The sequence below is a fragment of the Pseudopodoces humilis genome, chromosome 9 (genome assembly GCF_049639895.1).
Source record: "Pseudopodoces humilis isolate 2021_Gansu_Grassland_sample_001 chromosome 9, ASM4963989v1, whole genome shotgun sequence".
NCBI lineage: Eukaryota > Metazoa > Chordata > Aves > Passeriformes > Paridae > Pseudopodoces > Pseudopodoces humilis.
In genome coordinates this window covers 13744479-13758508 of record NC_142208.1, presented here as the reverse complement: position 1 = coordinate 13758508, position 14030 = coordinate 13744479, and the positions used below count along the sequence as shown (strand labels likewise).

Below are 14030 nucleotides of genomic sequence, written 5' to 3'. Positions count from 1 at the left end.
GAAATCAAGCACCTATAAGAAGGAATTTTCCCCTATCTTTCATCAGAGGAACTATAATAAATCAGTTTCTAAAAAATGTCACATTCTAGTTTTGTAATCAGTGTTTCCTTTCTGCTCTGAGATGTAAAATTAAATAGATGATCTGAGCTTTAACACAAGTGAGCATTTAGCAATTCTCTAATCCCAGACACAAAAATGATACAAATTGAAAGGAATGTTATAACAAAGCAGGTGGTATCAGATATCTGACATCCAATTATGGTCAACTGCCTTGAGGTTTGAGGCAATTTTTAGAGTGTGAGTGCTTAAAGCTTAGCGTAGTTCTTTTGGGCTTTGCATCCTAATTGGGAACATTCAAAGTAGCTTCTGCCAAAGCTTTATTGGAATATTTTAGGCTTTAAACTTAAGTGGGCTGAAGGAAGAACAATGCATGTGAATCATCAGATATAACTCCCTGCTGAAGTTTTAGGTAACAGTGTTTTTTTAAAAAAACCACAGACCTTTGGGTTTGGGTTTTCTTAATCAATGTGTGCATTTATTTGCGGTGTCATAAATTGTTTAGACTCTGCTTTACTGCTTGAAGTATAGCAAGTATGAACCTTAAAGGAAGCAAACAGGATGGGACACACAACATGAAATCATGCTAAGAGATATTTTACTATTTTTACTCCAGAATAATGTATTATTGCCTGAGAAGTCTGTGATATGACTAGCCACTTTCTGTTTCACAATAGGTGGGGTTATTCATGTAAGTGTGTTTATTAAATTTAAATCTTCTGGGCTAAGATATTATTTCAATCTCTCTTTAATCAATGTTCTTTCATTCTCAGTAAAGTGACCCCTGAATGTGCCTCTGGACCTTGGAAACTCTTCAGTGCCTAGGTCCAACTTTGTCCTCAGATGTTACTGAGCGTATCACAAGACACACTGACTTACATATTTAAAAACTGTATTGATCACAACAGTGATAAAATAGTATTACTACTTTGGACATATACACCCTCATTATTAATCTGATGATCCAAACCTGTTTTGCGCACACTAAAAATTAATTAAGATAGACACACAGAGAGGCCAAAGCTGTCAAATCTGCCTAAGGCATTTGGACACCCTTTTCCCATTAAAATTTATATTACACAAAGCATTACAGTTGTTGCCCTTACAGCCAAATCATGGACTGAATGTTTCTAGAGCCTTTCTGCCTCCTCATCCTTGAAGATGGCCTTGTCAAGCTGTGCTTGAGTCACACTGGCAGGTTACTGCAGAAACGCTGCAGTCATTATGTTCTCCAGGGCTGCAAAGTCCTCTGATTCAAGAATTCAAGTCATAGGAAGAAATGCACTTTCTGTCAATTAAACCCCTAGTATTTGCATTAATTGAGATGTTGTTTTTTATGACTTGCATTTTTATGACCTGCATTTAGTCCTTCTGGCTGGGAAAAGACATGTATAGCCTGTATGGAAGGAAAGGAACAAAAGTTAAATTTCCCTCATCCATAACCCCAGTTTAAAAATAGCTTCTCTGGTTCTTATGGCAGATATTACATACGCATGACTTAAAATGAAGAGCAAAATACCATCTTTTCAAGGTTTTGAAGAGCATATAATGCCACTTATGTGCAATTAAACTTGAAAACGACGCTAAATGCCATGCTACAGCTGCAAACCCAAAAAGCCTGCCTGGAAGACAACAGCCTAAAGCAAAACCATAAATCCCACTTACAGCAAACCTATTGCAAGGAAGTCAACATTACATTTTAAAGAGGACTGTCTCCCTAGCACACATTTATAACCACTGCAAAATCTGAGTTTTTGAGTCTGAAACTTTTGGGTACTGACTGGGAATGGACAGAACTGAACAGACTATTCAGGACTAAATGGCTGCCTCATTAAATGACTATTGTTAAACATACCCTTGTATTATGTCACCCTTGTCTTAGCCCTCTTTTTATTCATATGCAGTTGAGAATGAGAGCAATATACCCTCCCTGATTTGCAGTGGAATTATTCCATGTGCTGAGCACAGGGTACAAGAATACTGTGTGACCAGCAGGAAGGACCCTGGGGTTGCATGAAAATAAACTATAATCTCTTAGTCTTTGCACACTAGTAAGACAATGTCTTGGCTAGTTTTGATTCTGTCCTCTGATAAAATTCTCCTTATATAAAGCCAACAAAAAGCACACCTGAGAAAAACACTCCTCCTCTTCAACCTGTGTTTGTTAGAGTCTGCAATTGTGCCTTTCTCAGGTAGACACATCTGGTTTCGTGCACAAAAAGGTGTTTAGCTGTCTCCTGCACAAGATTCACAGTCTTTAGAAACACCCTGCCCGTGGTTCAGGAATTCTGAGTTTTCCTATGTGACTTTAAGGTTTGTGGGTATGTCTTAGCAAGTGTATGCACACAGGTGCTTAATTTTAGGAGGAAAGAGTGGGTTTGCTGAAGGTAAGAGAGGAATTGAAGACACACTAAAGAATGTCTCATGCCTTCGAAATTTCTCCTACAACTACCCTAACAAATTGTGGCAATTAACATGCTGTTAGTGTTAGATGTACGCAGCCAGTGCAGGTGCTAATAATTGAAAAAGCATTTAGAGCTTTTACACCCTGGCTGAATATTTCATGATGTGCTGCATGTTTCACTATTTACTCAGTGGGCCTCTGTCACTTCAATCTTCTCTTACTGCTTTGACTGGTGCTATAAAGCTCAACCAGGATAGAGTGACGGCTTGTCACAGGAAAACTCCACTGACTCTAGCAGCTCGCTGGGACTAGCTATGAAGGTTGTCACGACATTCTGATGGAATTCACCAAATGTTTTGTGACTAATACACCCAACATTTGTCGGCTACCATTAGCCATTCCCTGTGACCCTGTAGTCTGTGTGGATGGCATTAAGTTGTAATGAGAATTTCTTGCCTCTGTGTGTTACACTAATGACACTCTCTCACTGATCTTTCTTTTCACAGGTTAATCAGAAATGAAATTTGTAAGGATTCGGTGCACACATGCGCCAGGCTTTAGAGAAGAAACCCAGAGTGACAAGAGAAAGAAAAGCTGCATTTTTCTGCTAAATGCTTTCATTGTCATATTCAGAAGCTATCCTAATATTACTACGATCTCATACTGTCTTTTTCCCTAAATCTAGGAAGAAGATTATATCTAATACAGTGGTTGGTATCAATTTCCATGTCCAGTTTATGGGCTGAACTACAGTGCTAATTCTCCTTTCTCCCTTCTTGCTCTGCCCAGATGTTGCTGGTTTTATTATTCTCAGAAGCCTTACTAAAGATTTCCCATTAATTTATCAAGACTACTAAGAACACTGATATAAAGCTGTTTACTGTAACAATCTTGCTTTTTAAAGTATCTTGATACCTAAGCACATGATCAGAATATGCTTCTGAAGTATGAAGCCTCTTGCATAACATAGTAACAAAATAGTTTGAGACCTTTGCATAAGCAATTGAATGAGGGAGAGAAAAGGCACAATGTGTTGCTTGTTTTTAATATTTCCCATTTAGATCTACTGAAGCTGCAGAACTAGCAACCTTTGAGGAGTTGTACCTGAAAAAATAATTTCTCATTTGTAAAAAGTAAACCCACAGTTAAGTGGCATCATAAAGTATAGGAGTGTTTTTGTCACTTAAATTAAGTGTGTGACCTTATGATAAAAGCTAACACTGTTGCCAGTCAGTGCCTATAGGAATATATTTTTTTCTTTAAACCCAGTTTACAGCTAAAGAGCTTTTTATTTCTATTGCCTTGATCTGAGTGGATCTTCTCTTACCATGAATTTTATAAAAATAATATTTTTCTTCTGCTGGAAAATTCTCCTTTCCTTTCCTTTTCTGACAGTGCTCTCTCATCCCTAAAAGACTTGTGTAAGACTTCAAGTAACCTCAAAAAAAAAAAAATCTGATGCTGTTCTTGTTCCCATGGCTTATAAAACAACTATTGTATTGAGTTTGCATGGCCAGGTTTGGTAGCCAGGGGGCTACAAGGGTTGCTCCTGTGAGAAACTGCCAGGAGCTTCCTCCATGTCCAGAGGATCCAGTGTCAGTCAGGATCCAGGATGGATCTGCCTCTGGCCAAGGCTGGGCCATTTAGAAGCTACAGTAACACCTCTGTCATAGCAGATTTAAGAACAAGATAAAAAAAAACTTATTGTGCAGATGTAATGAGGCCAGAGAAGAGCAAGGTGAGAACATGTGAGAGGAGCTGCTCTGCAGACACCATGGTCAGTGGAGAAGGAGAGGCAGGAGGTGCTCCAGGCACCAGAGTTGAGGTCTCCCTGCAGCCCATGGTGAAGATCATGGTGAAGCAGGATGACACCCTGCAGCCCATGGAAGAGAAACGCTGGAAAAGGTGGATGCATGAGAGGAGGCTGGGACTCCACAGGAGGCCTGTGCTGGAGCAGCCCCCTGGCAGGGACCTGCACACCCACGGAGAGAAGAGCCCACGCTGGAGCAGGTTCCCTGGTAGCACTTCTGACCCTGTGAAGGACCCATGCTGGAGCAGCCTGTCCTTGAAGGACTGCACTCCGTGGAAGAGTGACCCAGATTGCAGCAGTTTGCAGAGAACTGCTGCCTGTGGAATGGACTCACATTGGAGAAGTGCATGGAGGACTCTCCCATGGGATGGGCCCCACACTGAAAACAGGGAAGGATTACTCTTCTCCCTGAGCAGAGGGAGAAGCAACATGTGTTCATTGACCATAAACCCCACTCCTCATCTCCCTGCATCTCCAGGGGGAGAAGATAGAGCTGGGAGGGAGGAAGAAATGGGGGGAAGATGTTTTAAGGTCCGTTTATACTTGTCATTACCCTGATCTGTTTTTGTTAGCAATAAATTCAATACCTATAATGTGAGTCTGTTTTGTGAGCGATCTCTGTCATTATCTCAGCCCATGAACCCTTTGTTGTATTTTCTCTCCCCTGTCTAGCTGTGGAGACCAGTGAGAAAACAGCTTTTGAGGATATCTGGGATCTGCCAGCACCAATCCACTACAGTCTTTTTGAAAACTGGGTACCATTCTTCAGATCAAGAAGCCAGTCCTTCAACAAAGAAATGTAAAGGAGACAAATTAAACAGGAAACCAAAGTTACCAGTGCCTGGTCTACCAACAGTAGCAAGAGTCAGGAGGCTACAAGATACTACCATCATTTAAATAATTTAATTCTATAAAATTGTTAAAAAATGGTGTAAGGCAACGGGGTAATCACTGAATTACTCCTGTTGTTCATGTTGGTCATAGTGAACTTGTAAAACAGAATCAAGAAGTGAATAGTGCTATTATATAACTGCTGGGTTGCAGCTTGGTTATCACTGCATATTAACACTGCATAAAGTCTGGATATAAATTTGAGAGTACAAAATGGAAACTTCCAAGGCTGAGGGACATAAATATATACCATTATTGTGGCTAATCAGTCGGCTTTCACCTTTTCAAACTTTACCTTCATGTCTGGCTTAAGGGAGTCATGGAAAATGATCAGAGTCAACTTTTTTCACCAGTTTTGGCTTGAAAAATGCTCCCCTAGATCTGCCATCACTTTTTTTTTTTTTTTTGGTTTCTATGAGAAAGCTCACAGTTTCAGTTCATGGAAGGGCAGCACTACGATGGCAGAGGCAATGCAAATTCATGCTGAGTGGCACTAGCAGAAATGTGTATGTACATTTAAGTGTATGTGGCTTAGTGGGTGGATGAGAAGATAAATGTGCACAGCCATTGTTCATATACTTAAAATATTATATACAACTTCAGGAAAAAAGACAGGAGGTTTCCTCCTCAGCTTCAGATAAATAATCTCATTAGGCTTCTGGAAACGTATGCCAAAGAGCTCACTTTTTTTCTGTGTCATTTAGCTGGGTCTTGACAGTTTCTGAGCAAGTTTTATTGTTTGGTTGGGAATTATTTTAGATCCTCGATCAAAAAAAAATCCTCAGGCTTATGAAATTCTCCTTGGCAACAAACTGAAAACCCAGTGTCCTCTGATGCCTCTGATTCTTATGTGATCAGGGACACTAATGATAATGACCCTTTGCTGAGTATGCTACTTGTCTAGAGGCCTATGTCAACTACACCACTACATCCAGAGTGGACAGGGACAAACTATTTGTTTGCTCTTCAGGCCCCTTGGGCCCTGTCATATGCTATTTGTTCTTGCATTAAGAGGTAGTTTGACTCAGCTGGGCTGACATTTCCTTCAAGTCAGTGTATTCCACTCATGCAGTAGCAGCTACCAAAGCATTAAGCATAGACTTGAGGCTCAGCAACAATCATTTAAGTGGTTTTTTTGATTCATATCCAAGGCTTTTCACATTTTTACTGGTAATTCTGAATCCAAAATGACACATTTTTTTTAAAACTAGCTTTGCTCTTTGATATTCAGGCGACGTAGCCTCCTCATAGTTAATGTGGCTGCTCATCAATAGTGCACATCAGAACCTGCAACTGAGATGATGAACAGGGACTGCTATTGCTGCATGATACCAGAGGCATTGATCAGTTCTACTTTTCTTCTCCACCTCATGAAGGGCACCTGATATGTGATTACTCTCCCAGTCACAGCCTGCCTTCCTTTTCCTTCCATTTCCTATTTAAATTTTACTTTTTACAGTAATAGGATGTCCTTGTGTTCACATCTTAACAGGAGAGGAGAATCTGTTTCTTCCTGTTGGAGTTTCAGTTATTTAAAAAAAACCATCCACGCGCTTGTGGATTTCATGGGACAGATTTCTGCTGATGTAAAACGGGTAAAACCAGCCATGACAATGCTGAGTATTCTTCTGATTAATTTGTGTCTGTGGGTATTGCTGGAATTTTAAAGGTTAGTTTCTGATTGATTAGACTCTTCTAGTATTGCATCAGTGTGATTCTGCTTGTGCCATTTGATGGGATGCAGCATTCAGTTAGAACAGTGGCTTCCCAAATGTGAGTCTAGACCGTCTGTGATGTACACAAAGAGCACTTTTATGTCAGTTGTCTTTTTCTCTCAGTTAGTAATTTCTTGTAATTTAGAGTAATCAAAAAGATGTCGTTAAAAAGATGTCTCAAATCTATCTATCCAGATCATATTTGGTAATGCAGATTTCTACTTATGTGTTAGTAAATATCAAAAATTCCCACTCTCTGACCAGGTCAGACCACTTATCATGAGGTCCTAGGGAACCCCTGTGATACCATTTCCATCTCTGCTCTAATCCAGCAATACGTCATAAAGTTTTGTCTCATACCTTCACCACTGTGGGCATCTAAAACCTGTGCAGCATTTTTAACATTATCTTAACTGTAGGGCTGCTCAGAACAATTCAAAAGTCACAATTCGGATTTCAATTTATAGATGAATTTTCCACATATTTGTTGTTTTCATAATCCAGACTTGTCTTCCAGACTCCTTCTAGATCTTCCATATCTAAAATCACAGCTGAGAAAAAATTTGCGAAGTAGCCAGCTACTTCTGGGCAGGTGGTACAGGGGCAAAGGGGCTTTTAAAGTAAATTTAGGAAAAAACCTCCAAAGATAAATATCAGCCACAGACATGACAGTGCTTTAGCTGATTTACCTCGTGGGTACTTCCAGCTGACACACACTAAAGATTTCTGGGCAGGAAAGCAAGTACCTGTCACTTTCTGTAATTTACAAGGATATGAAATAGCAGATAATACAGTCCACCTTTGTTTTAGAGAGGAGAAAATAGTTTGACCATTACAAACAAAGCTTAACAGAGCTCTCTTCTGATTCAATCCACTTTGTCTCTTTTAGCACCTTGGACCAAAGTTAAGTCTGTGTAGATGAAGAGTAAAACAAAGAGATGGTTTGGTCTGGGGAGAAGCTGAGGGTGCGAACACTGGGCTGGAGAATAAATTTAGCAGCAACAGAGAAGAAGAAAACAATGTCTGGATTTGGAAGCCTGGCAAGTTCTCCACTCACTGCTCAACCTGTGTTTAGCAATTCTGATGTGCTACTGAGCAGACAGCTCAGGCTCAGGACGACTACTCTCCCTCAGTCCCTCTTCAGCAGGCAATGAAAGCAGGCTGTACTTTGAAAATCTTCCCCCATCATGCAAACTGACACAGGCATGCTTTTCAAAAACCCACAGCCAATCTGTTGATCATTACTTATTTACAAAGGCCTTCGGGCAGAAAGTCCTGTAAAAACCATACTTGATACGGTATACACTAGCTTTTTCTGCTTGTGGAAAAAAGTACCCCTAAGGCTACCTCAAACCATCACTTTCTATTGCACATAAAATGTACCGTGTAACACTAAAGTATTTAATATATATGGTATAATATATCTACAGGAAAGGCATTTGTGTAGAAGTATGTTACCCTGTATTTGGTAATTTGATGTTTTGCTGAAGGCTATGACTTGAAAAAGCCTGCACCTAGTACAGAGGACCTGTCATCTCAGTACCCAAGAGCCAATAGAATAAAGAAGTACCCTTAAGCAGCAAAACTTTGACACAGCTTTGAAGCATATGAAAACAGTATAACTCCCTAGAATTATTATTACTCAAGATCAAAGAAATGAGGCATACTTTACATAGCAAACAGGGACAGTGTGTTCAGCTCTAAATGTTTCAACTCTTTCTCTCTCTCTCTTCCTCTCTTTTATTGCACTTACTTCCCCAAAATTAGAATCTGGAAGAAGGCGAGTGGGGGGAATCTCCACGTGTTTAAATTTCAAGCAGTCAAAACAATTAGCACCAGGTAAGAGGACTGTCCAAAGGTAAGTAAATTGAAAACTATGCTAGCATGACAACTGGCACTATAAAAATGAGAAGTTTGCCAGTATGCTCATTTTATTCTTCCTCATAAACTGTAAACAAGCATGTAAATCAGTGTCATATGGGCAAGGCTGAGCTAACAGGAAGGCAGAGAACTTTTAATGATACCTTTAACAGAAATAGATGGTCAATAGGAAAAAAAAAAAGCCACAGCTGGGTGCATTTTCCCTGTGTGAATCAATCTCACTTTTAGTTCTGTAGTCTAAACAGAGATGAAGACGGTTTGTGGAAGTTATGTCCTTGAATATGCCCTATATTGCAGAAACAATAAACAAATATGGATGCTTCTGTAACTGCCCAAAGAAAATTCCAGTCTAGTGACTGAAATACAAAGAGAACTATCACCTACCTGTATCCAGAATCGTTACAGGAACAAAATCAAAGTCAATAATAAAAATTATAGGAGATTTTATTTATGGAAATAACTATATATTTGTATCTTTTTTTTTTTTTCACTTAACCTCTGTGAGCAGGCACACTTACACACACATAAATCTCAAATTGCACGGATGTGTCTGTTTATACATGTAAACAAGTTTACATTTTTCTGTGTTTGTGTGTGTACACGTATATACACACAGAGTGGAAAATCTCTGCTATGGTATTTATGGATTCAATTATGGACTGAGGGTCTAGCCTGGCTATATAGGATATGCAAAAAACAGAGCAGGAACACCCTCCCTGAAAACTCTGTGTCTACTATGGGACCGCATTTTGACTGACTTGAGCAGGTAAAAGGCAAAGCACAGTGAGCTAGAATGCAAATGACATAATATTTTAATAGATTACAACTTCTTGCTGCAGTTCTAGTTTAAACAAATATTTTAGAGGTAATTTAAAGGAAACAACACAGTTATACAAAGGAGTACTATTGTAAAACAATGTACACGTAACAACAGGGGAAAATATCACTAACAAGATGCTGTTTTCATCACCCACTTTTAAAGTATATACTACCCTCTTGAAAATCCCTGTATTTCATAATTAATGTGCTTTTAGCTTGACTAAAACTGCATTAGTTTTGAACTTTGCTTTGGCAAGTACATATATTATTAGACTTTTTCATCAGTCTAAATCAATTAACAGAAATTTGATTTCAATCGACAGGATAAAAGGAAGGTAATATTCAGGTTCATTTTTGATTGTGATGATACATCTCACATATGGCCTTAAGTACAGAAAACAGTACTCAGAGGGAATCCAACAAAAAGAGAATTGCCTGAGGCAAACTAACCACATGAGTTCCCCTGATTGGTTAGTGCTATCATTAGTGCCACTGCTGTTTAAGAACTACACATGGACAGGACAGGGTGACAGCTAAGACTTTAAAGCCTATGTATTTTTCAAACAGCTTTTCAAACTGTTTTTCATGACAGAATTTTTTTTCAGCTCTATCATTAACTGCTGACAAGCTGACAGAATAAATACTTCAGCCTTTCAGAAACCATCTAACAATCTTTTTTTTTCACCCCCTCCCCTTATTTTTGATGTGGGGGGAGGAGAGGAGGAAGGAAGAAAGAAAGGAGATGAAGATATGAGTTTCTTACAGTCTTACCTCATCAGTTTGGGTGAGGAGTTGGGTGAATTTCGCATGCCTCCATTTCGCTGCTTTTTTTTGGGCGATAGTGTCGACGGCTGCTCATCTTCAACTGGAAATATAAGGAACTCATGAGATTAAGTACTGCTCTGAGTGCAATATGAAATACAAGTGAAGTAGCAAAGAACACACACTCTATGTCCATTCACGCACTGATACTTCATTGCTAACATAGGCCCAACAGTAATAAAAATCAAATATGTGTTAGTCGAAGAGATTGGTTTGAAGGAGAAGCAGAGAAGAATACCAGGGTTTTGAACAGAGGTGTTCAAATTGGTTTCATACTTCAAAAACAAAGGCGGGGGGACCACATTCGGGTTATTCTTAGTTATTATCAGTTAATCTGCGCTACAGAAAAATAGAATTAGTGCTCTGCTGTATTCCCAGACAGATAAAGTACTATTTGCAATATCAACGTAACAGCTGCCAGCCTGCTTTTGCTAATGAACTAGACACCAGTTGGTTCTCGCTCCTCACATGCCAAACAACAGAGTCTTCATGAAGAGATGTAAAATATTCAATGCCTTGATGTTCAATGATTCAGTTAGTCGGGAATGTGAATGCAGCCTGCCATTGTGCACAGATCTCCAGCACAAGTCAGACCTCATCGCTCTACTCTCCTCACAAAACAGAGTTTTAACAGGAGTGAACAGAATGAGGTTGAATGGAAGTGGGGAGACAATACCTGTATAACAGAGGATGCATGTGTTATGCAATCTTTTAATGAGGATGAGGTGCATTTTCAAGGACAGATCAATTTTCAGATATAAAATCACTTACAGTTTTGCCAGTCATAAACTACTCTTGGATAACTTACGCCACAGTACGTACTGCTTAAACAGGTGCAGCTTCCTAAGAACTCATCTACAAGAATTAACCATAATCTTTACTATTTTGAGATTGTAACTGCACTTTATAATCTGTATGTAACCTTTATGTGTGCTATCAAAGGGAATAAACTCATGCCTGCTTTCTCAGGTTCATGCTAATGCTAATTTATTGTGATATAAAGAAGAAAAAATGAACTTTTTTTCCCATCTTACTGTTAATTGAGAAATTAATTGGAAGATAATATAACTGATGCCTAGGAAGTTTTTACTTTAAAGCTAAAAGGAAAGGCATTAGTAGTAGTAGTAGTAGTACACATTAGCAGTGCACAAGCAGAGGCTGAGAAAAAAAATACTACTTACAACAAGATACATAGGAAAAACAACAAAATTGAGATATATGTCACCTGCCCCAGACTTATCTGTGAAGAAATGAAGCAATAGCCTTTTGCTATAGCCCTCTTCTGAGGGTTTTATTTTATTTTACTTTCTATTTTATTACAGACTGCATTCCAGCCTGCCACACTGGTCTGTCTGTTTGACCAAGCCTGCTATGGAACTTCATTTTGCCTTGATCAAGACCAAAGGGCTGAACCATGAAAAGACAGAATTTTCTCTCTTTTTAGATGACCTGGCATCACCTAGCACAAGGGAGTCACAACCAAAGAAAGCACTGCAAAATAAAAAAAAACCAAAAAACAACAGAAGTAACCAAACAAAGCTAATCCCAAAATAATTGTGCCAGAGTGGTGTAAAAGATAATACTTAGATCAGAACAATGAGTGTCTAATAATGATTTCTTCACTAGGTTTCTTCTCTTTTTGGGCAGCATCCCTAAAGACAAAGGATTTTCTTCTCATTTGACTTCTTTCTTTTTCCAAATCGAAGTCCTATAGTGCATTTACACTGATTGATGGTTAGTCAAATGTCATTCTTTGGCTGAGAGATAAATAAGCCACAGAAAATTCTCAAAAATACATAAATTGAAATTTTCTTTCTGTGACAGTTTGCACATATTAAACTAGATCACTTCAGTACTTACCTAGGTGTACCATGAAGTGAACATGCACAGAATTGTTTTGTTGGTAATACCTTTGCAGTTCTGATTGCAACAAAGTGCAAGGCTTTGTGCTTTTCAGAACACCCTCTTCAAATTATTCTCTTGAAAATGGACTAGTCTGGTTTTAAACTTCTCTAACAAAAAGTTATTTGTATGCTATTCCACACAGACAATAGGTTTCAAGATATCCACTGTGCTCTCTTGTTCTTCATTGGATATAAATATTCAGTTCCACCACTTAAAAGATCAAATTAACAAGAACCATGCAAAATGCTCCTTCCAGAAAACACCAAATTATCTATTTTGCTCTCTTGGGAGTAAAAATTCTAAATTTCACTCAAATTAATCTGTTACCATACGGGGTAATAGAATGTTTGTCCAGAGATGCAGTATGGCACCACAAGTGTATTGTTATACAGTTTTAGCAGTTCAAGGAACATACACAGCCATCAGGACCATGGGCAAAAATCTTACAGTAACACAAGTCAACTGTAGACAATATTATAACCAGAAATATTTCTCTGAATGAGACAAAACAATATTAAAAAATATTATTTTTCCAAGTTTTCAGCTAGCTAATAAGAATCCTGTCTGATCCTTTCAAATTCTGAAATTTAATACAGTAAGGATGTTTTTGTACTCTATGGTCCAACACTTGTGTTCTCCAGTGCTGCCAGGTGACCCTAACCTGCCACCCAATTTCAGTCTTACTAGCAATCATTCAGAATAACATCTTCTAGAAGTACATCTCTAGCAGTCTGCACTTATTATTGGTACTGCCATCTGCAATAAATTAGCTTCCTTTTTGGATATGTGCTTGTCATATTCAAACTATGTTACTATCACCAGTTGCCTGGAAAGTCCAAGGTTGATGTGGCTCACTAGTTAATACCTGTTAGCAAAGCCTTCTGAGGGATCTCAATTTTTTTGCTTAACCAAGAAAGCCATTTATTCTCATTGTGGCAATGAAAGGAGAACTACATTAATCATATGACAGAAAATCAAGTTTTATTTTTCATTGAAATCTCCACACAGAGTTTACTGGGCATCTGCAGTTTAGCAACACAGCTCCATAAGAACATGGAAACACATGAAGCTGAAATATGTGAATAGTATCTAATGGACAGTATTACCTATGGCTTGGTTCCCAAAAATGTTGCAGTGATAACTCCCAAGTGGTTTCTTAGTAGTAAGTAGGATATAAAACATATAATTATTATCCTTCAGATGCTCCTATCAATTTCCTGCCTATTTAAAGAAGTAGATCTAGCAAAATTTTTAGTAAGGTTATTAAATATTTTAGGTTCACGGTTTCTGTGTCTGCATTAATTTAAAAGGGAACCTTAAATTTGCTTATGAAAGACAAACATTTGAATAATGGGGCTGTGATACATGACAACTCAATTCTGATATTGTATGTTTGTTTTTGTTAAGGAGTCCCCATTTTTTATGTCTTTATACTACAGGATTTGTATTAACTACAGCCATATTATGTTACACAGACTTTTTTTTGCCGCTATCATGAAAATTTGAAATAAGTTCAAGAATTGGACGCAGAGTTTTATAGATTTGCAACTCAATTCAGCTTCTGAGTTCTAATAACATTCAAGAGCTTGTTTGCACATCCCTAAGTATAACACTTATTGTACTGCTGTAACAACCCAGAGCTCACTTGTCTAATAACAGTTTTGCAGTTCAGAAAGACTCAATGCTAAAAAAATGCCAGGCGAGTCTAATCAGGCTTCAGACGCTC

At 38.4% G+C, this 14030-nt stretch overlaps 1 protein-coding gene across 23 annotated transcripts in view; it reads right to left on the bottom strand.

The window, feature by feature from the left end:
• KCNMA1 (potassium calcium-activated channel subfamily M alpha 1) overlaps positions 1-14030 on the bottom strand; it is a 438076-nt gene that overhangs the window by 58147 nt on the left and 365899 nt on the right. For all 23 annotated transcript variants that reach the window (XM_088059361.1, XM_088059362.1, XM_088059363.1 and 20 more), the window contains one exon: positions 10349-10442. In XM_088059361.1, the coding sequence (XP_087915487.1) occupies positions 10349-10442 (94 nt within the window). The remainder of the gene's footprint in view (positions 1-10348; positions 10443-14030) is intronic.